Source organism: Lissotriton vulgaris, chromosome 4_1, assembly GCF_964263255.1.
Source record: "Lissotriton vulgaris chromosome 4_1, aLisVul1.2, whole genome shotgun sequence".
In the NCBI taxonomy this organism is placed as follows: domain Eukaryota; kingdom Metazoa; phylum Chordata; class Amphibia; order Caudata; family Salamandridae; genus Lissotriton; species Lissotriton vulgaris.
The window spans coordinates 1,468,592,348-1,468,616,058 of NC_141691.1; the positions used below are offsets into that span (position 1 = coordinate 1,468,592,348).

Sequence of the window (23,711 nt, forward strand, 5' to 3'; positions counted from 1 at the left end):
ATAAAAGGGAACATTGAGTAAAACAAATATGCAGTATAGGAAATATGAAAGAAAATAAACAAATGAACCATTAGGGGAGTCAGGGTGGTTTGGGAACCTCCTGTTGAGATGGTCTTGGTAAAGAGCATTTCTTAGCACTATTATAAATGAATTTTGGAAATGGGCCCCACAAGTCAACACGTTTTTTTAGCCATTTGAGGTGGGTATTCAAAGGCAGTATCTATCCTGTGATTATGGCAAACAGTTTACCAACAAGTTTTATATGAAATCTTCAAAAAATCTTTCCAATTAACAGTAATTTGTTGAAAGGCAATCGCTATAAACATATCGATAATCTTAACATTGAGTGCAAACCCTTCCCAGGTAGAGGAAAGGCTACCCAGAAAAATATGAGTAACAGAAAAGGGGAAAGTAGTGTCATATACCAAATTAATTTGTGACTATACTTGCATCCAAAATATGTGTACTAATGGGCAAAGGAGCACCATATGAAATATTTCAGCATTAGGAGAAGAGCAGGTCCAACAAGTATCCGGGATGGACGAAAATCGTTTACATAAAATGGTTGGGGTAAACAAAAGTCCATTATATACAAAGAATAATGTTTGTGTGGTGTTAGCTGCTCTAGAAGTTTTGCGTATTTTGGACCATATGCTTTTCCATAGTAAAATTGGCCAACATACAGCTAAATCTTTTTCCCATGCCGCTTCAATTTTTGTTTTCTGTCTATCAATGTCAGTGGCTTGTAGGTGTTTGTAAATAGTAGGAGCTGTGGGTTTGGTCATTAATAAGGTATGGAGTCGTAAAGAAGAGTCTGAGTTATGGGAGATAGCTAGTGTATCAGGAAAATGAGAGTAAGCTTCGAATACAGCATGTTTAAGTATATTGTATTTATGAATAAAGGAAGTTGGTAAGTTAAATGCCCTCATAAGCATGGCAAAAGGTAAAAATTCTGAGTTTGAGAATAATTGATGAATACATAGCAAACCTCTGTCTCTCCAAGTCCTCAAATAAAAGGGTTTATTATGAGTCAATAAATCCTTATTATGCCAAATTGTGGAATTAAAAAAAGAATCGTTGGAAACAGGAGGAGAACGGGTAGATAAGTCAAGTAGTTTAGAAGTCTGTTTCAAAACAGGAGTGGAAATGGATTGTGGCTTACGTGAGAAAGAGAGATATTCACAAAATGAATATGGAGACATAAATAGGCGCTCAATTGAGGTCCAGAGAGGACAGTTATCTACAGAGTCAAGCAACCACAGAGAGGCTTGACGCAATAAGAAAGCTGTATGATAAGCCTGGAAATCTGGGAAATTAACTCCACCCTATGTTTTTGGGGCGTACTGGTTATAAGAAAGACATGCGGGTTTCTTATTATTCCATAAGAAAGAAGATAAGATGGAATTGATTTTTTTTAATAGATTTGGAAGTAAAGGGAATTGGGATATTCGAAATAGTATACAATACTGTGGGTGACAACATCATCTTTATGGTATCCAGGCGACCCCACCAAGACAAATAAAAGGGATGCCACTTAGAGGTCAGATCTGATATTTTTTGAAGGCATTTATTCATACATAAGGTCAGATTGAGGGGGTAAAGTGTGAACCTAAATATTTGATGTGAGTAGGGCTCCATTTAAATTGAGAGGCTTGGAATTGCGAACTAAATGTATGTTTTGTTAGTGGCAATATTTCGCATTTATCATTGTTGAATTTGTATCCAGAAATAAGCAAGTATGATTTCACTTCCATTAAAAAGGCTGGTATTGTTTCTTTTGGTTTGGACATAAATTAGAGAATATCATCAGCATAGGCTGCAAGTTTTACGTGAACATTTGATGTTTGGAAACCATAAATATTCTGATTCTGACGTATTTAGGATAAGAACGGTTCTAAAGCCAGGTTAAAAAGAAAAGGAGAAAGAGGATAACCTTGGCGTACCCCTCCATTTAAATAAAAAAAATGATGAGATCAAGTCATTAGCACAAATTGCTGCATGGGGATTACAATAGAGAGGGATAATAAAGTTATAAAGTTGGGGCCAAATCCAAACCACTTAAGGGTATAAAAAAGATATTTCCACTCAACCCTGGCAAAGGCCTTTTCAGCATCAAGTGTAATTGCTGCCATAGGGTGATTAAGACAAGAAGGTTTTGATAGAACGTCAAAAAAGTCTTGTGTTGTCGGTAATGACCCGCCCCTTGACGAATCCATATTGTTCTGTACCTAATAACTTTGGGAGGTATGAGTCAAGACGTATGGCTAAAGTTTTGGAATAATTGTTTTTTATCAATATTGACCATCGAAATTGGTCTATAATTTTTGCAGTATTTGGAGTCTTTACCTTCTTTAGGAATAAGACAAATGTGGGCTTCAGAAAATGATCCAGAAGAGATTTTTGAGCAGCAAAAGAAGTTATAGGTGAATGTAATTTGGGTATTAGAAGTGAAGAAAAGTGGGTGTAAAATTCAACAGTAAATCCATCTGGGCCAGGAGCCTTGTCGTTTTTTGAGCATCTAAAGGGCCTTTACTAGTTCGTGCTGGGAAATGTCCGAAGGTTTTTGGATGGTAGAAAAGAATTGTGAAAGTAAATGGTCTGATGGTTGGGTTTCTGAAGAGTATAAGGATTTGTAAAAAAGAGAGAATTCTTGTAAAATATCGGCATCTTTGAATTTTAAAACTGAGTGCTCATCAAAGACAGATTCGATGTTTAGTCTGTTTTTGCGGATCTTTAAGTAGTTGGCTAAGATTTTATCTGCTTTGCTTTTACTGCAGTAAAATTTTGCACTAGCTTTTAATAAATAAAGTAAAGCATCGTCTGTCGATTTTTTGTTGAATTCCAACTTAGCTTGAATGAGGGCTTTTAAACATACTTCTGAATGTGACGTACAGTATGAATGTTCCAATGCCTTAATATCTTGAAGAAGATCGTTGGTTATCTTGCGTGCAGCTTTTCGTTTCTTCGCTACATAATCTAAAATAAAACCTCTAGCTGATGCCTTAAAGGCGTCCCAAATGATTACAGGAGAAAGGGAGTCTAAGTTATTTCTCTCAAAATATTCCACAGAGAATGAAGCAAAAGTCTTGGTGAATTTGGAATCTAAAAGGATTGCATTATTAAAACGCCATCTCTTGGGAGCATTATTCTTGGGAAGAATATCAAAACCATTGGAAACAGGTGCATGATCTGATAAAAGAATAGGGCCAATTTCTGCATGAGTAAGGGATTGTGAGATGTTATGGGATACAAAAACGTATTCAATTCTTGATTGGGTATGGTGGATAGAAGAATAAAAAGAATATATTCCCTAGTCGTTGGGTTGCATAGACGCCAAGCATCAAGCAATTTATGTTGTTGTATAGTGTAAGTGAAGGATTTATGTGATTTGTTGGGTACGAAGGATACTTTGGAATTCCTATCTAAAAAGGGATCAAACACTTGGTTACAGTCTCCAGCTAGGATAAAGTTATCATCAATACACTGAGAAATACGTTTTGCTAGAGCAGGCCAAATGGAGGCATCTCCTCCTGTAGGTGTATAAACATTAAGGAGAGAGATTAGAACGCCTTTTAGTCATAATTTAACAATGACCCATCTCCCCTCATCATCTGACTCTTGCGATAACAATTTTATTGGTAAAGACTTACCGCACAATATCACCACTCCATTTCGTTTACCATCACCTGAGGAAAAATAAGCCTCACCCACCCTCCCCTTTTTAATTTTAGAGATTCAATATCTGTGAGGTGAGTTTCCTGTAAAATAAAATGTCAGTATTCAATTTAGCCAATTGTGATAACACTCTTTGTCTCTTAATAGGAGAATTTAGACCGCTAATGTTCCATGAGACTAACTTAAGTGACATGGGATACAAAAATGGGATGAAAAACTTCAGAATGCAACAATCCAATTCAGTAAGATAGGAAGTGCAACAGGAAAATGCACCAAACTTACAATACAAAAGCCCAAGCCATTGATGAAAAAATTGTATAGTTATATAAAAAAGAAAAATAGAAAGAGTGAAGAAAGAGAGGAAAACTTTAGGCCAATAAAACATAAGAAAAGTAAATGAGTAGACATAAGAAAGAATTCAATCGGCAAATACAAAAAAAACAGGCTTAAAACGCCAAAATCCAATTCATTGCATAAGTTGCGGTTAGTATTAGAAGAGATTTTGAAGAAAGCAAAAAGTGAAATGAGTACATAACATAGAGGAAAAGAGACCGCAGAGAAGTAAGTATGATGATGAAAAAAGATATTGATCTGATGGATAAAAGTACATGGAGAGAGTAAATGAGAAAGGAACAAAGTAGTAAAGTATGGTATAATGCATATAACAAGAAATGCCTGATAACTGTTTGTGAATTTAACGACAGAAATATTTATAACTTTGAACAAATAAGAGGAAATAAGAAGATTGGTGGTATCATCCTGGGACGAGACATGAATCCACAAAACAAGACTTAAGACCAAGAGTAAGATGACAAACATATCAATGACAATAAAAGGACAGAGAAAGCTTAAACAAAAACATGAGTAATATGAGAGATCAATCGCAAAAAAAGAATTGAATGTGAAAAGGAGTATAGGAATGTAATGCAATATACAAAGCGGAAAACAACTCGAAGAAAAAAACAGTAAAAGAGGAAAATGAGGGTAGGTTAGTAAACAACAGTCACCATAGTAACAACAAAAGGAGAACTGTACAACAGAACCAAAGACATAAGACAAAACAAGAAACATACTTACAATAAGGGAACATGAAAGCGAGGGTAGGTGGAACCACATGGAACAAACGTAGTCTCGGGCAGGGACCGGAACGCCAAGGAAGGGATAAGTCACACTGTGAACAACAATGTTTAGGTAAAGGGTGAAGCAAAAGAAAACACAAGAGAATAAATGAACTTGGTGAAATATGTAACCTTAATATATGAACAAAGACAACAAATCTGAAGAATAATAAAGGTAAATAGCCGCAACCCTGAAACGAATGACTATGTGGAGCTCTGGAAAGAGACCATATTGTGCTCCCATAGCCCTAAGATCTGATCTCATGTCGAGGAAAGCCTTGTGCCTAGCTGCTGTAGCTCTTGAGTAATCCTGCGCAAAAAATAGTGTGGAACCAGACCATAAACTCCGCTTCGCATTCTTAGCAGCAGCCAAAACTCACAACAGATCTGTGTATTATAAGAAATAGATAATAACACCTCTGGGTCTTTGCGAGGGAGAGGAGCTGCTAGAAACTCTGCCCAGTCTGTGAGCGTGTTGAATGTTCAAAGTGGTATCCTCTGGCATGTGTAGAACCTTGGAAAGAAAAGATTTGGAAAGAGAGATAGGGTCTGATCCTTCGATTCCTTCATTCAAACCATAAATACGTAGGTTGTTCCTCCGGTTGCGGTTTTCTAAGTCCTCGACTTGTTTTTGGAGTGTTAATACTTGCGACTGCATGAAAGAAACAATTTTGGAGATTTCGTTCAATGCTGAAACTCTATGTTCCATAGCCGAGATTCTGGTGTCAAGTTGTGACCAGCTGTCAGAGAGAAATTGCAACTTAGAGTTGGTTTCCTCCATAAAGGGTCTAAGATCTCTTATTTCTTGCAATAATAGATCCATGGAAACTGAAGAATCTGTTTTGGGAGGAGAAGGTGGATCCTGTTTAAGGTGCTTTAAGTTTGGTGTTCCAGGTGCAGGACGTGCTTGATCCATTATGCCGCTATCATCTTAAGACTCCAAAGAACCAGAATTCTCCAATTGTGAGAGCTCCGAGAACAGTTTCGAATTTTTAATAAAAACATGTGTTGGTTTGATTGTGTTAAAAGAAGACCCTTTCTTTCTGCCCATCAAGTATTGAGCCTATAAGTCAGGAACCATCAGAGTGAGGCATCAAGAGAACTCGGAAAGCGTGTCAAGTGCTGAGAGAATATTCCTGGCTAATTCACATTTCAGGAAAGACTTAACACTTCACATATCAGCAATCACCACAGCCTCCCTTGTGAGCATTTATGCCGCAATTAGTGCCCAATACATCTCAAGCTGAATGTATAAACAACCCAGTTATAATATCTGTGCTGGCAAGTCAAAAAGATACCTTGTGAGGCTATAAGTGACAAACTGAATGTTCATTGACTTACATTTGCATTTATCTCCTCAGCCGTCCGCTGTTGAAAAACTTTGTAACAAGTAAAATGGCGATTGTAGTCGCTTCAGGTAGAGAATGCAAGAAGTAAAGAAAAGCTGAGTTTGCCGCTAAAACGGGTGAAAATGCATGAATTCACAGTGAGACATTCCCAATTTGAAAAGGGATGAAGAATGTTGTAGTTAGAACGTTTTCATAGCGTTAGGACGAGTAAACACTGCCGTTGTGCATTACAAAAACAAAATGGCTGTCGCGGTATCGCGAACCCGCCTCCGGGCTTAAAGCATCAAATGCTGCCTTTTCATCGCATATAAATATGCAAAAATGTGCGTATTTAGGTATGGGGCCCCTCACATACCGGTGCCTCTCCTGTCCTTCACGTTCAACAGCCTTCCTGACCGTCATCTCCTCCTCTTGTCCGGAGCCCTACGGGGAAGCCGTATGCTCTCCGGGCTCCAAGCCACAACCCCCCACAACTGCAGATTTCAATTACATTGCCAGACATAACCGCTGTTCTGCGCTTTTTATGTAATGTAGTTAATTATTTGATACATTTCATATCTATCCCTCTGTTCTTTTTGACACTGCTTTTTTTTAGATTGAAACCTACCAGACAACTCAGCTGCCTGGTTTAATAAACACATATTGGGAACATTCAGAATGCTGACCTCGGAAAACATTTCTCCCTTTGCTTACCATTGGCTTTGAGGTTTATAACTCAGATTTGCTTGCTATCTGTTTGCTGGCTTTATTTGTTTTAGGCTGTCCATCTTGACTTAGTTCATCTCATGGAGAATACTTTGTTTACTATATTCTTCCACAGTGTTCTCTTTCTGTTTACAGGCCTTTAAATTTTGTTTCTTGTCACATTTGTTGTGCATTCGAAGACAAAGTTCAAATGTCGGGCTTTGTCTTCCGAGGAAGCTTGGTGTTTATTTTCCCTTCTCTCACTTCAAAGTGAGAGAATCTGTCAATCTGGGTGTGTGAAAAGGGGTGGCTTTTTTCTTTGATTCTGTGTAGGGTTTTCTCATCTTTTTTAATTTGTTCGGTCTGCCTCTGTTGCAGCTACTGGGATTTGCTAGCATCATGGCACATTTGGGTACTGTGCTCTCTTCAAATGTATTTTACTTACTAAAGTCTTTTTGTAGCACACAACAAAATGTAAATGTTTGTAAATTAACTGTGCAAATATTTCAGACTATTTCAGAATTAGGAAAGCACGATGAAGCACTCTTTTTGTAATGTCAAAGTGTGCTGGGAACAAATATTTGAATACGATCAAAGCAAATCAATACATTAGGTGATGCCATTTCCACACATTATCATTTGTGCGCTGTATTGTTATATCAGTAAAACTATATGTCAGTGCAAATGTAGTGGTCATTTCAATTAAAAATGTGTTGGCTTTAATGGCAGTGCACTACCACACCGTACATGCTCCACTCTATGCCGCTCCACTCTACGACACTATTCCACTCTATGCCATTCCATTCTATGACTCTGTAATCCTCTCAAAGCCACTCTACTCCACTCCACCCTATGCCACTCTACGCCACCACACTACTCTACTATTCTCTGTCAATCTACGATACTCTATCTCCCTTGACTCTACAACACTCTACTCCACTCTATTTCACTTCTCTCTAGGCCACTCTACTGCACTATAATACACCCCACTCTACACCACACTATGCCTCCCTACAACACTCTTTACCACACCACTCTAACATACCCATAACACTATACAACACTCCACACCACGGCACTCCACTCTGTGCCCCTCCACTTCATGTCACTCCACTCTGACACTTCTCCACTCCATGGCACTCTACGCCACTCTATAACACCCTACACCACTCTATACCACTTAACTCTAAGCCACTGTACCCCACGCTACGCCACTCCACTCTATGGCACTCCAATCTATGACACTCAACTCTACAACACTCCTTTACACTCTACTCTATGCCATTCTACTTCACTCTAAAACACTTTACTCCACTCTGTACCTCTCTACTATATGACACTTAACTGCACTCTATGCCCCTCAACTGTCTACACCCCTGCGTTCTATGACACTCCATGCCCCTCCACTCCATGGCATTCCACTTAGACACTTCACTCTATGACACTCCATTCAACGACATTCCACTCCATGGTACTCCACTCTACGACAATCCACTCCACTCAACTCTACTCCACTCCACTCTATGACACTCAGTCGGCGACACTCTTCGCCCCTCCACTTCCTGCCCCTCCACTGTTTGGCATTCCAGTCTATGGCACGATACTCTGCTATATGCTACTCTACACTGATCTTCTCCATTCTGTGCCACCCTTCCCTACTCTACTCGAATCTACACCACTCTACTCCGGGACACTCTACGGCACTCCACTCTACGCCACTCAGCTCTGCTCCTCAACACTCCACTCTACTCCACAATACTCCACTCTGCGGCACTGCTTGACACTCCTCTCAATTCTACACCACTCCATCGCACTCCACTCCATGCCATCCCACTCTACTCCAAGCCACCCCACTCTACGACACGCTTCTCTTCTCTGGCAGTCCATATAAACACCACTCTCTCCGCCTCTAACTTTTAGCCATGCTGAACAGCAGCCACACTGGTGTACACTATTGCTAAAATGCATTGGCAAAGCAAATACAAATAGCTCCTGCATAAGCAAGTCCTATTGGCTTTGCCAATGCTTGTTATTTTCTACTGTTGACTCGCAATCGCCTGACTGTCACATCCGACAAGCTTCAGCAAAAAAGAAAATTGCACAGAAAGTTAGTTTGTGGTTTCTGGTCCCCAACTGCTTATATAAGGACATTGTTATCTGAATGTTTCTTGGGGTACTCTGATCCCCTTAAAAGTACACGCAACAGCTATGTTCAGAGTAAACTAGTCCTGTTGTAGCACTAACGCCAAAGCAAAGGCTATGCAGTTTGGCAATCTCTGTATTGACTTGAATGATATTGAATACCCTGGGTTACATCTTATACAAGATGTAAAAATCAAACAAATGATAGGAGTAAACGAGACAAAAGCAGTGAAACGATATCTGCATTGTGCATTTTTGTGTTCCTCCTGTTGGCATAGAATACCTCAAACCTGTAACCCAGTAGCCATTTTCAAATGAGATCACCGCTCTGTGCATCCCCTGAAACGGGAATAAAGAGTCTAATGCCTCCCCTGGAAGGGTTTGATGATAAACGTTGGCATGCCTCAGGCCAGAGAGCAGAGACTTTCACTTTAATAAAAAGAGATTGAATTTACCAGGCTAGTCAATGTCTTTTGCAATGTACTCCGGAATACATCAAGTGGCGATTGACTGAGGAGTCTGCCAGGGTTTTCTGTCAGCCTGTGAGAAATTGTGAAGCATGTTCGTCCTTTATCCATGTCACAAGATGATAGATCACTTGTAAATTTATATTTATAAACTTATTAAATGTGGCATGTTATTGCAGTATCTTCTGAATCGTTCCCTCTACGATTACGTGAATATTTATTTGATGTGTGTATTTAAGAAACATTTTCGCGTTTTGCTTTTGTTGTTTCCTACATCGATCTTCTGTTTGTGTTTTTCGCCACCAGATATTTTCTCCATGATTTCCGACTCCAGTGGAGTGATGGTTTATCAAAGATACGACCTGTTTCTGCGCGAGGTCCTGAAGCTTCCCACTGCAGTGTTCGAAGGCCCTTCTTTTGGTTACACGGAGCAGTCCGCACGGTCGTGCTTCGCCCAGCAGGTAATGGAGAAGTGCTGTGCTAGAAGAAATTATCACTGCAAGTTTTTTTATTTTTTTTGGGGGGGGGGGGGAGGAGGGGGGGTGTTGGAGTTCTATATAGTGCGAACTCGACCCGAAGGTATCAGAGCGCCAGTTGCGTTACACAGGTGGACACATTCATTTTTGTTAGGCACGGGGAGATTAAAGTGATTTGCCCAGAATCACAGGATGTTGAGCGTCACTGCCGAGAGTGAACCCGGTGCCCCAGCCTCGAGGTCGATCCTGTAGCTGTTAGGCCACATCCTTTGCCCAATTCATGGGAAGCTGATAATGCCTTATTAGGTATTAGACACAAATGTCCTTCTAAAACCAGGATATCTTTGACAAAAGTAATAACTCTGCCCTGTGTTGTGCCGTATTGCCTCGCGGCGAGGTTGACGCTATAACTCAATGCACAAACGTACAAAAGAATCTGCTCTGTTTAATGGACGGCCTGCATTTCCATTGCATGTGCATAAACATTGTTTTGTTATGTGTCTTAGATGGTCTTCAGAAATGACCAGGTCATGGGATGTTATGTTGTGTGTTGTGTGTATAGCACGTCTGGTGTACCTCTTGTCATGTTAGGCTGTCTGGAGTTTGCGTTGAGGACTGCTCTGAGTTGGAGCATTGCAAGTGATTACACAGTTCTAGACTGTCTCATGTGTAAAGCATACATGTGTTGGAGCTATACATTTGCAGTGTGAGTGGAGGGCAAGGCGAATTGTTGCTTTATTTCAACATTTGTAGCTCTCATAAAAGTATTGCGTAACAGGACTGTATCAAATGTTGATGGAGGAAACCACGCTCTTTTTTAAAGAATAAAGGCCGTGGAGCCATATGTATCAATGTTAGGTTTTGCAATTCTCAAATAGCGAATTTTTGACAAATCGCTATTAGAGAATCACAAATCGCTATGTATGTAGGATTTGCAATAAATTTTGCGAATCCTACATATTCCTTAATTGCAAATTGCAATTCGCAATTAAGGAATACCTCCTCATTCATTTCTATGGGCCTAGAGGCCCATAGGAATGAATAGGAAGACATTCTCAATTTGCGATTCTCAATTAAAGAATCGCAAATCGAGAATGCAATTTCAAGTGTGCCAGGGTGTCAAAAGGACACCCTGTTGCACCCCTGAAATGAGCATGGGTGCACATGCATGTCGCGCACATACATGCCACTTTGAAAAATGCTAAAATGTGCATTTTTTAAAAGAAATCGTAATTCCTTATGCCATATTCGCACAACTTGGGTGCCTCACACATTCCATTTAAGGAATCGCGAATTGCAATTCCTTAAATGCATTCGCAAAATAAGGAATTGCGATTCCTTATTTTGCGAGGCACTTTTTCTTTTATACATACCATTAAGCCTAATTGCGATCACAAACAGCGAAATTCTGCGAATTTCGGCATTTGCAATCGCAATTTTGAATGATACATATGGCCCCTGATGTACAAAGCCGTTTAACATTTATTAATGGACCTAGTTGCTATTTCGGGCCGTTAAGAAAGGCTAAATGGCTTTCCATATGTACAAAAGCAGAATCACGATCGCAAATTGCATTTCTACCCAGTAGAACTCACATTTTGTGATTATCAAAATAGGAGATCTCAAATAAGGATTTCCCATTTGCGATTTCCTAAGCACATGATCAAAACATTTCCTAAATGGGAAATGGGCATTTAGGAAATGCTATTACTATCAAATCCAATTTGATGGTAACTATGCAAAAGGGCCAAATGGGAGGCGTGCGCCTTAGGAATTTACCGGAAAAAAAGTCTGAAAAGCTGTAGTGGCGATTCACATCCCTAGCTATTCTCCTAGCGAAAAGAAACATAGACATGCACTGGAGAGCCCCTACAGGACCCCCAGAAGCAGCTTGGGTGGGAGCGGTGAACAAATGGGGGGCAGCGGAAGAGACCTTGAGAGAGGAAGAGGTGAAAGACACACGCAAACACCCAATCTCTATGGAGTGGGCGCAACTATTAATACAATTTAAAAAAGAGACAACAGCAGAGGATGCACCGGAGCCGACACAACCCCCGCCTCGCAACCCTTCCCAACACCCCAGGTCACAGGCCTCGATGCCAGCCGAGTGATGCCCCCGGTGAAAAGGATAGAATAGGACAGGCAGTCAATACCACTGAGACTATTGTCTACCCCCATGACAGATTGCTCATTCCCCCTCCTGGGTTGCACGCGACCCCGCCCCTCAGGTCAGTAACCGGCTCACATACCGCCCACCACAGCCACTTGTCCTCACCCGCCCCTTGTACTCCCCTCCCCTCTCGTTTGGGAGACGTTTCTTCCCACGGTTTCCAGTTAAGTTCCAGGCGGCGATTCGGAAGCCGACCTGTTCACAGAGTACTAATGATTGGACACGCAGTAAAGGATGATAATACACAGATAGAGGGGAGGAAGTTACAGCAGTCCTCGCCATTATACAGCCCAAGGGACCGGATGCATCACGGCGCAGCATCATGTAACGAGACGACCTAGTAACAGATACATGAGAGATGATGTGTAACCATACCTGGAGGAACGGAACCTGAATGATAATGGTGTGTTATAACTGTAGATGGTGTGTAACCATTACATATGTGATGATTGGCCTGTGATCTGTCTAACGTCCCACATGGGAATCTGTGAAGTAAAACCCTAATAACAAGATTTAAACAAAAAAACACTATGCAAAAGGGCATCCAAAATGCACTTTTTTCAGTGCCATGTGCACGCACTCGCCCCAAGGCCCTTGGAATGCTTTAAATGCACACCACTTTTTTTGTTAGATGTAAGGGGGGCCCTAGACTCATATGTATGATTGCTATTGCATTTCCAAATTAAATAGCAAATTTGGAAATGCAAAACCATTTGTACCTTTGGACCTAGGGCCCATAAGAACTAATGGTTTTGCATTTCCTAAATAGCAATTTCCTAAAAGCGATTGCGACCTTCTACGGATTGTTATTAGGAAATCATTAATTCACTACATTCCATTTTACATTTCCTAAATAGTGATTTCTTAGTATTCGCTATTTAGGGAATGCAAACAGGAAGTTTCGTACATATGGCCAAATACTATAGTTTGAAAGGGGATTACAGGCCAAGTGTTATTGTAGCAAGAATCAAACTCTGCTTAGCAAATTAAAATGCAATAGTAGAACACCGAGAAGAATTTGGTTTGATTGGCACCCGGGGCTCTTATGCTGTCTCCCATCTAGGAGATAGCCTTAAGGATAACAGCTGATGCACCCAAAATACGCTGCCTAGATTTAGTCCTTTATAAAAACAACGGGGTTGACCCTGTGTCCCTCAGAACCTGGGTAATATGTAATTTAGAAAATAACGGTTCTGTCGGGTTCGAACAACAAATGATTTATCCAAACAGTTTTTTTACAATGCTCCTAATAGAACCAACAGAACACCTCCAAAGTACTGTAGCAAATCCTTATAGTAAATAAAGAAGGAAGACCTAAATATTACTTTATAGTCTCTTTATATCATTTTCTGAATCAAAAAGTCATTTCTGTACATTATATACAATAACTGTCATTATATCAAATACAGTGCAAAACCAAGTTTTTGCACTGTATTTGATATAATGACAGTTATTGTATATAATGTACAGAAATGGTGTTCTGTTGGTTCTATTAGGAGCATTGTAAAAACTGTTTAGATTTAGTCCTGGCACTTTTTAATAGATAGACACCGAGAAGTTATTCTGTTCAATCCAGGTGTGACATCTTCCTCCTCCACTGCTCCTCTCTAGGAGGCAAACAAATTTACATCATTCATAGCCATAAATGTGGAAGACAACATAAGTGGGGCTCAAAAATTCAAACACTCCAATTTACTGATGGAAACGTGTGCAGTTACTAGAGAAAGAGGTAACAAACAAATAAGCAACTTTTTGAATAAAGTATCATCCTTCTCGATCAACAATCTGGACTTCAAACCAGTGCGAGGATGAAAACCACCCTTGCCAGCATTAGGAGAGAACACCTCACTATGTTTGCTGAAGGTGAACAAGCAATCCAGATGCATTGAGACCTCAATGAGGCATACAACATGGTTTACTACACCATTCTACCCCAAGACATGGAACAAAGGACTGGTGTTGCCAGCACTTCCTTGGAGTGGAAGCACTGAGACCAATCAACAGATATGGATTTGATCTACTGTTTTGTCGCTGAATAAGGTGACATGCGGTGCTCCCCAGACTTCAGTATGGACTGGAGTCAAAGTAAAAGGCACACACAGAGTTTTAGACCAGGGAAATGCCCCCTTTCTAGAGGTGGGATTTCTAAGCTATTAATGACAAATTCACTATTACCATAGGAAAGGGTTTGTCATTTTGAATCCAATGATAGGAAACATTATGAGGCTGCTACACTGTAAGACACAATTGCAGTTTAAAGTAATTTCAACCATTTTTCCATGTTGACCTATGGGAAGAGCAAACCTCATAGGTAGTGAAAACACAAGGGTATTCTTCACTACCTAGGAAGGGAACACACATGTGTACCTGCCCTGCCTTTCACCTGCCCCTTGTTTCACTCATTAAGACTTACCCAAGGGGTGCTCAATCAGTGAAAGGAAATCTCTGGATTGGCCAGTGGTTTAGAAAGGCCAACCTGAGCATAAGTGCATTGCACACACACAGGCCTGCAATTGCAGGCTTGACACATGTTTAAAAACATCATAGGTGCAAGTGCTGCGCCCTTCCCAGTCTGGTTTCAGGGCAGGCTTCAGCACGGAATCCACCCTACTCGGAGTCACTGACTTTTTGAGGAAAGAACTTGACTCGGGTGGGACAGCTGCCCTTATCCTCTTAGACCTAAGTGGAGCCTTTGACACAATCTCACACTCTGTTCTCTTGAATAGTTTAGAGGTTATAGGCATTGCTGACACTGCTTTGAAATGTTGTCCTCCTTTTTAAAGGAGCGAACCTTTCAGGTCTTTTCAGCAAACAACAGTTCTACTACTCTAACACTACCCTCTGAGGTTCCGCAGGGGTCCATTTTGAGCTCCCTTTTGTTTAACATTTATCGACGCCCCTTGATGGATGTGATCGAAGAGTCTGGTCTCATTGTTTTCTGATATGAGGATGATTCTCAGGTTATCTTCCCTCTAGTCGAGACTCGTAATAAAGATCCCTCCCTCCTCGGGCAAGATATGGCTAATGTCGCACTCTGGATCAACAAAAATGCCCTTAAACTCAATGGAAATAAAACTGAAGTTCTGAACCTGGGAAATAACCCTGGTCTTTGGGAGTCAGCCAGTGGCCTGCCATTCTGGGGCCACTGCCCGTGCTGGTGGATAAAGTGAAGAATCTCGGTTTCATTATTGTCAAAAATCTCTCCTTGATACCACAGGTCTCAAAGCTCTCTGCCTCCTGCTTCTCCATGCTGAAATGGCTGAAGAAAATACCCTAGCTGATCCCCCCAGTTGCTCAGAGAACTGTGCTGCAAGCCTCGGTCACATCCGGGCTGCATTATGGGAATGCCCTCTACCTGGGTGCTGACATAGCCGTGATTCGCCACTTGCAGATCATCCAAAATGCTGTGATTCTCATCCATCTCTCCCCTGTTGCAGAGACTGCACTGGCTAAGAGTTGGCAAATGGATCAAGTTCAAGGCCCTATGCTACATGTTTCGCACTAGACACGGCTCGCCGCCTCCTACATCCAAGCTCTGGTGTCTCCATATGTCCCCACCTGTGAGCTGAGATCAGCCAACCTTGCTTTGTTTTCGGTGCCGAGGTTCCTCGGAGCTTGTCTTAGGGGCTGCTCCTTTTCTTTGTTGGGCCCAAAACTTTGTAACGCTCTGCCGCTCTCTCTCAGATCCTGTAACGCGCTGCTTCAGTTCCGTAAAAACCTAAAAACTCTACATTTTAGCCGCCCTGACTAATCCCTGCCTCCTCAGGCCCTACTTCCTGCTACTGCCCCCCTAATAGCGCCGGTAGACCCTTTGGGGTAGCTGCGTGCTCTGCAAGCTCTTTAAATAAGTGTGCACACACAGGCCTGCAATGGCAGGCTTGAGACATGTTATAAAACATTATACGTGCAAGTACGAGTGCGCACACACAGGCTTGCAATGGCAGTCTTTAGACAGGCTTACAAACATCATAGGTGCAAGTGCGCACACACAGGCCTCCAATAACATCAGGGAAGCACCACTTCCTTACCTGTGGAGGAAGGGTGTGCACACTTTTTTACTGCATTTACAGTGGGAAAGTGGGAAAGTGCCAGGAACCCTAAGGGCACAAGCAAAGAATCAGGAAAACCCTGTTGGTGTCCCATGGAAAGAGCCACCCTCTTAGGAAGGGGAAACCTAAATGGGGTTTTCTTCATGGCCTGGGCATGGAATACCATGTGTACCTGCCCTGCCTTTCTCCTGCCACTTGCTGCTTCCCTCAGGATTTACCCTAGGTGTGCTCTAGTGGTAGTGGAAGGCACACCCAGGGTTGGCTGATGAGTGATAAATGCCAACCTGAGCATAAGCGCAACTGAAGCATGTTTGACAGGCTATTCTGGTGGGTGGCACAATCAGTGCTGCTTCCCCTATTAGCCAGTGCAGTATCTGCCCTGGGTATGTAGCGTATCTTTTTACAGGGCACTCACAGGTACACCACCTAAACCAATCAAGTAAGCACCACTTCCTAGTGTGTGTAGGAAGGCTGTGCGTGCTTTCACACTGCATTACAGTGGGAGTGCCTAAACAACACGAGAATCAGCAAAAACCAGGAGGATAAATAGCAGAAAGTTTTAGGGAAATCCCCTCGGAAGAGCCATGTCAAGCAGCACCATTTTATTTGTTTAAATTTTTTTTTTAAATGTCAATGTTATACTGTAATGTGGATACAATGCAAAACCAATAAAGTTTGTTTAAAAAAAAATATAGGTACATTACTAACTTTTCCTCTGCTGGTGAAGATCAGGGAGGATGAGGTGGTGATATCCTTATGGGAAATGATAGGGAGAATTATGAAAGTTTATTATTCTTTAAAAAAGAACACAAATATTTTAAAGTGTAATAAAAGAGTAAGTTATTCTAAAATGTGTTATTAACCATGTCTTACAAATAAAAATGTTACATTACATCAACTCATCAAAATAAATCTGTATTAAATAATAGAATATATTAATTTATTTTATATTGTTTTTTAAGCAATAATTTAAAAAAACATTCTCCATCAACATTTTTATTTAATAGTCCGTAAGGTTGGTTAAAAGTTATATATTTAATTTATTTAAAACGTATTACATTTTTTAAATATTTAAAAGTTTAATTGAAATTTTTCAATTAAGGGTCATATATATCATACTTTCTGACCACGCAACTCAGTAGGACACCTTTCTGCGCTGCCTGAAAGCGAAAGGGAAAGAACTAGAATACGCGGTATTTACCATCATATGGCGCATTCCTGTCCTTCCTTGCATTGGCGCACTTTTGGCTGCCTAGCGCCAACGTAGGCACCCTTGTACCATGGTGCACGAATGCCGGCGTTCTAAGCTGGATTATTTTTTTGCAGGAATGGGCACCTTCCTGCACAAAAACAATCCTAATAGGAATTTTCCTCTTTCAATGTTTTTTTTTTATTGATTTTTTTTGGTTGCAAGTAAAGCAGATTATGTCAATATTATTCAAGTATTCAAAATATGTACATATACATTCTACAAAACAAAATACAAAGAGATAAAGGCGACAAAGAAACATATATAGTTCTTATTGGGTCATTTCCCCGTCAATCCATTGTTGTATTGGAGTCCAAATTTTCATGCCTAGTTGCTTCCTTTTCCTTCCTTTTGTTGCATAGATTGCAAGTTCAAATTTGTATCTAGCTAGTAAGCGACCTCCGGACTTATCCATTCTTGAGTGATACATACACGCAGTTCAGACATCATAATAAATAATACATTTTGTTGTTCCAATTCTGTAGAGTCTTTAGATAAACCAAATAATATTAAATCAGGTGATAGGATTATTGTTTTTCCTATAATTTTTTCAATACATTTTTGAATATCAGAAATTATATCTGCTAACTTTATACAAGAATAAAACATATGTATTGTGTCAGCACCTCTCGTATTACACCGATTGTAGTTTATTCCAACAGTAACCCCCCATTTCATAACCTTGGCAGGTGTGTAATAGAGATCACACATAGCCATATATTGTTGAGTTCGAGTTCGCCCTGAAAACAAGATGGAATTGGCCGCTTTAATTGATTCTTTTAGCAATAAATCTTTCATTCCTAATTTCTCTTCCCATTTATAGCAAATACTATTGAGGTCATCAGGGAGGTAGGTCATAAACATATTATAGTAATAACCTATTTTTCTTTTAATAGCCAGACTGTCTATAAGCAAAATCGATTTTAATCCTTGTCTCTCATCAGTAGAAAATGAATTTAAGAAGCTATAAATCTGTAATTATTTGAAATAATCTTGAGAAGGAAGTTTATACTTATGCTGGAGATCAGAAAAAGAAAGTAAGGAGGTAGAGTTAGTTGTGTATAAATCAGAAAGATAGCGAATACCTTTAGTATTCCACTTCTTCATCACCTGATCTCTAAATATGGGGGGAAAGCAATGTATTGAGTTTAGTGGGGTGTATCTTATAACCTTTCTAATGCCGACCAGTTTTTTTATGATTCGCCATGCTTTGTATGCTGCCACTATAATCTTGAATTTTGTTTTTTTATAGTAACTTGGTTCTATTATTTTTAGAAGATGATGATTAGCTTCAGTGCCTAATAGTAATTCATATATCGTTGGATATTGTGCTAATGATGTAGGCGTTTTGTTACCAGCAATCAAAGGGGATATATATTGGAGTACAGCTGCTAGGTAGTAGAATAAAAAGTGTGGAACAGCCCAACCCCCTCTATCTCTGGTAATAATCATCTTCTTGTAAGCTCTCCTGATACCTCTATATCCCCACAAAAATCTTCCTGAGATTTTTTCAAGTTCTTTGAAAAAAACTAACGGAAATTCCAACGGAATTGTTCTAAATAGGTAAATAAATTTTGGAAGAATCAGCATCTTTAACACATTATTTCTACCATGAAGGGATAAGTGTAGATGATTTAATCTTTCCAAAGTTGAGTTGGCTTTTTTCAGGATCGGGGTATAGTTTAGACTAGGTATTTTCGAGATTGGTGTGGTTAATTTAATTCCTAAGTAGACTGCTTCAGAGACTACGTTTCTAATAAGCGGAGGATTAGAACCTATAAAAAGAATTTGTGTCTTAGACAGATTTAATTTATATCCTGAGAAGGATCCAAACATATCTGCTAGTTCTTCAATCCTTAAGAAAGCTCTTTCAATATCTTTAGTAACCACTACCAGATCATCTGCGTAGGCGAGAGCTCTATAGGAGATGCCTCCTAACTGTACCGGTGATATGTTCTCGTCTTGATTTAATTGGTTAAGAAAGATATCAATATATATGGCAAAAAGAAGAGGTGAAGATGGGCATCCCTGACGTGTTCCTCGCTGAATAGGGAATAGTGCAGATTTAGTGGGTCCTATTTTTACAGCTGATACCGGGTTTTTATATAGAGCTTTAAATGCAGTTATTATTCCTGGACCAAAGCCCTTCATAGACAGCAAATCCCAGAGATAGGGCCATGCCACCCTATCAAATGCTTTTTCAGCATCCAAGAGGGTGATCTCTATTGATGTATTAGAGGATTCCGCCCAATCCATCATGGCAATAATTCTTCGTATATGATCTGCTGTATCTCTGTTTGGAATGAATCCATGTTGCCATCGGGACACTATAAAGGATATTATTTTTGATAGTCGTGTGGCTAGTATTTTAGAGTATACTTTGCTGTCGGCATTTATTAAAGATATTGGCCTGTAAGATGCTGGATTGGTTGGGTCCTTATCCTTTTTTAAAAAAGTCATGATTACTGATTGGGCCCAAGATTCTGGTGGTATGCCTTTCTGAGCTTCCAAAAAAGTAATGAGCATATCGTGTTTTATGTTATTTCTAAAGATCTTATACAATTCTAATGGAATAAGATCGGGTCCAGTTGCTTTGCCTATTGCTAATGAAGTTAGTGCATTTTCTATTTCTTCCCAAGTGATTGCTGATTCTAAAAAAGCAGTTTGATCGTAAGAGAGAGATGGCAAGACATTTTCCTTGGCAAAATTCATACATACTTCTAACGAATAATAGTCGTTCTCATGTTTGTAAAGCTTAAGGTAAAATTGACTAAAGACTTCCAGAATTGATTCAGGTTTATTATGTAACTGGCCTGTTTCATCTTGTATTACATTGATAGTGTTATAAGCTTCTTTTTGCCTGATTCTCTTTGCCAGTATTTTCCCAGCATTTTCACCCATCTCATATAAATGAGATCTAAAAGTTGCCATCTGTTGTGCTGCCTTATCTGCAAAGGATTCATAACAAGAGGCTTTATGAATCGCAAGATTCGTTTCTATGTCAGCTATTGGTTGTTTTTGTGCAATTGCTGTTATTAGTTTCTTTTCCCAGAATAATACTTTTTCATATGCTTGTTCGACTTTTCCACGTATAATTTTTTGTTTTTTTATAACATAAGACAGTGATTCACCCCTTATACCTGATTTGAAGGTATCCCAGACTATTTGAGCTGAGGCTGTTCCTCTGTTAATATCAAAAAATTCTTTTATCCATAAGGTCATCGAGTCTAAGTATTCCGAGTCATATAATAATTTATGATCAAAAGTCCAGGGCTTTGGTTGAAATATTGATATATCAGTTTTAATTTCAATCAGTATTGGGTTGTGATCCGAAATTATACGAGGAAATAAGTCGAATTTGGTATCATAGATAAATGCTTTTTTAATGAAGAAATAATCCAGACGCACAAACTTTTTATGAGGACAAGAGAAAAATGTGAACCCAGGAGATGGTAATTTTTTTTCATAGACTACATCAACTAAACCATGATCCAAAACCAATGAACGTAAAGCCTTAAATGATTTCTTTTTAGACCCTTGGTAACAAAAGGAGTCGCATATATCCATATTAGAATCTAGATGAAGATTAAAATCCCCGCAAAGTATTAGCGATGAGGACCAGTTGGCTAATTCCAAGTTCAGTAGGTCCAATATGGATGGATCATCTAAATTTGGGGCATAGACAGCACAGATAGTCCAGACTATGTTGGTAATTCTAAACTCTGTAATTGCCCATCTACCGTATTGGTCTGCTTTATGCCGGATCAGAGTACCCAAGCCTTTCCTAAATAGAATTGCAACTCCTTTTGTTGTTGACCCCTGTGATGTACAGACAGCTAAATTCATGCCTAGGTCTTTATATAAATGTCTATCCTTTCACGTAATATGTGATTCCTGGATACAGAGTATATCAGTTTTCATGGACTGTATAATTTGTGCCGCAATCCCCCTCTTTTTTTATTATTCAACCCACAAATATGCCATCCTCTTTCAATGTTTACTGCAAAATGTAGCACCAATGGAAAGAGTAAACAAATAGGAGAAATGAAGATATCGCTCCTTGTTGCCCCTCCCCTGGTGGGGCGTAGCATTTTGATGCATTTCCAGGTGTACCACTATTGGTAAATCTGTGAATGCGCTAAAATGCAAGGGTGGATTCATGGGAACACCCACGCTCCACCCATGGAACGCCTATGTAGTGATCACAACACAGAGATTATGCACTCCATTCTGGTAGATGAATTGATGCTCTTGGAGCCATTTTATAGTCAAATGAATTGTCCTTTAATAAAAGGATCCCACAACCGCATCAACCACAGATCAGTCCAAACAACAGCAGACAGCTGACCAAAGCCTCATGTTCTGGAACCAATCCAGCACTTGATGTCATTGTCGTTTCGCAGAAGAATGCACATGAGAGTATGACAATGCAGGAAGCACTAAATAACAGAACATAGTGAAGGTGAATAATACTTAATAAAATGCCACATATCACATCACCCCCGTTCCTTAACAAAAAAAAAAAAACAGAACCAACCACAAATTGCAATTGCACCATTGTAGTAACATAACCATACATAGGGTACACAGTACCTGGAAGAGATTTCGAAACAAGAATTAAGGCATTATGTAATAATTAAATTTGGATGGTAATTTAACTGTACTAGTACTACATGTGTACAGAAGGCTCCTATATGGATTTTCCCACAATACCATTATATCTACCCAACTCAGTAACCCATTCATTAAGATTGTGGTCAACACACAACTCCTAAGGGTACCTGGGAAACAAAGTACCAGCTTTGTCATCTACCACATTGGTAGTAGACTTTAGATCACTCCCACTAATGTTTCTACTCACAAGAGTTCTGTGTGAATAACTTTTCTTGCTGGCTTGAGCATTGAACTGCCTGGTGTACTGTACACAGGGTGATGAATTCTCCATTAATAATCTTAAAAAGTTTGTTTTTCTAAAATCAAAACTCAATCATTCTCCTGAACATTCTTGACACATTTTCAGTTGTCATAATAGTTCTTTGTGTTAGTTGTTTTTCCACCACTCTGTTTTGCAAACAAGTCCTATCATTTCTTTCAGCTACATTACCTCTGCCCACTAAAATCTCAGAGAACCTTGCTGGTGTTAGTTTGGTCCTGGCTTCCCAACCCGTGATAAGTTTTAAATGGGAATTGTCCAGTTGTAGATGTGGAATAGTGAGGCACGCCCATATTTTTTCTTGAAGAAAATGTGAAACATCAATATTGGCCGCTATCGCAGTTCAAATACTGTCCTTCAAAATGCGATTAGCCCTCTCAACCAAACTGCTGGACGAAGGGCTATACAAAGCAACCTGAGAATGTTTAATATTGAATTTTGACATAAATTCAGTCATTTGTTATTTTTTCCATGCAGTGTGGTCTTGCCCCCAGATTGCTGCCTTCTGGAATCAAATATTTCAGGAACTGGGGGGAATAATAGGAACTCCACTCTCCCCTGACCCTTTGATAGCCCTATTAGAATATACGAAGCCCCTGAATAAAGATGTAAGGAAAGTCTTTGGTTTGGGTTTGCTCCTTGCAAAGCGTCAAATTGTGTTGCGCTGGCCACACACCCCCTTCCCCCCTCAAAGTCTGAATGGGAAAAAGACATGATAATCTGTAACACACAGTCTGAAATATACAGTGAGCTAATACCCCCACAGAGTCGTCGAAAAGGTTTCTGGGGCCTCTATAAACAAGATCTTATGGCAAGAGTTGTGGGCGAGACTAACAATTATTAGGGTCATTGTGCCGCATTATACTCTCATATATGGGGCACAAGATGGGCCGTCTAGGTGCACAATGCCAAATCAGCCTATTCCAAATTTGTAATATAGATCTGTCTGTTAGGTTGTGCTGCTTGACAAGAGTTTTTTTTTTGTTTTGTATGTAAGCTGAAGACAATGATGTAACACTTTCTTGCTGGTCATTTATTTACTCTGTCTGCTTTAATCTTAAAGGATATTGAACCATGGTACACTGCTGCGAACTGTTAAAAAAATTCAATAGATTAAAAAAAATCAGTCATTTGTTTAGACACAAAGTGCATTCCATTGTCAGTGATAATATTACACGAGAAACCTTCACCCAAGAAAAGTCTTACCAAAAAATAATTTACATTATCAGAATTGGCAGCTTCTACAAATGGGTAATATATCCATTTGAAAACATAATCTATTGACCTCAGTTCTCTTGCTTCAAAAAGGACCTGAAACTCCTGCTCCTCAACCAATACTTTACCGACCAAGTCAACCAACCTAGGCATCAATAACCTAATGGACTCCCCTCTCACTTTA

General features: G+C 39.7%; 1 protein-coding gene across 17 annotated transcripts in view; it reads left to right on the forward strand.

The window, feature by feature from the left end:
- Positions 1–23,711, forward strand: part of DTNA (dystrobrevin alpha) — a 693,791-nt gene that overhangs the window by 359,138 nt on the left and 310,942 nt on the right. For all 17 annotated transcript variants that reach the window (XM_086965704.1, XM_086965706.1, XM_086965705.1 and 14 more), the window contains exon 6: positions 9,742–9,896. In XM_086965704.1, the coding sequence (XP_086821830.1) occupies positions 9,742–9,896 (155 nt within the window). The remainder of the gene's footprint in view (positions 1–9,741; positions 9,897–23,711) is intronic.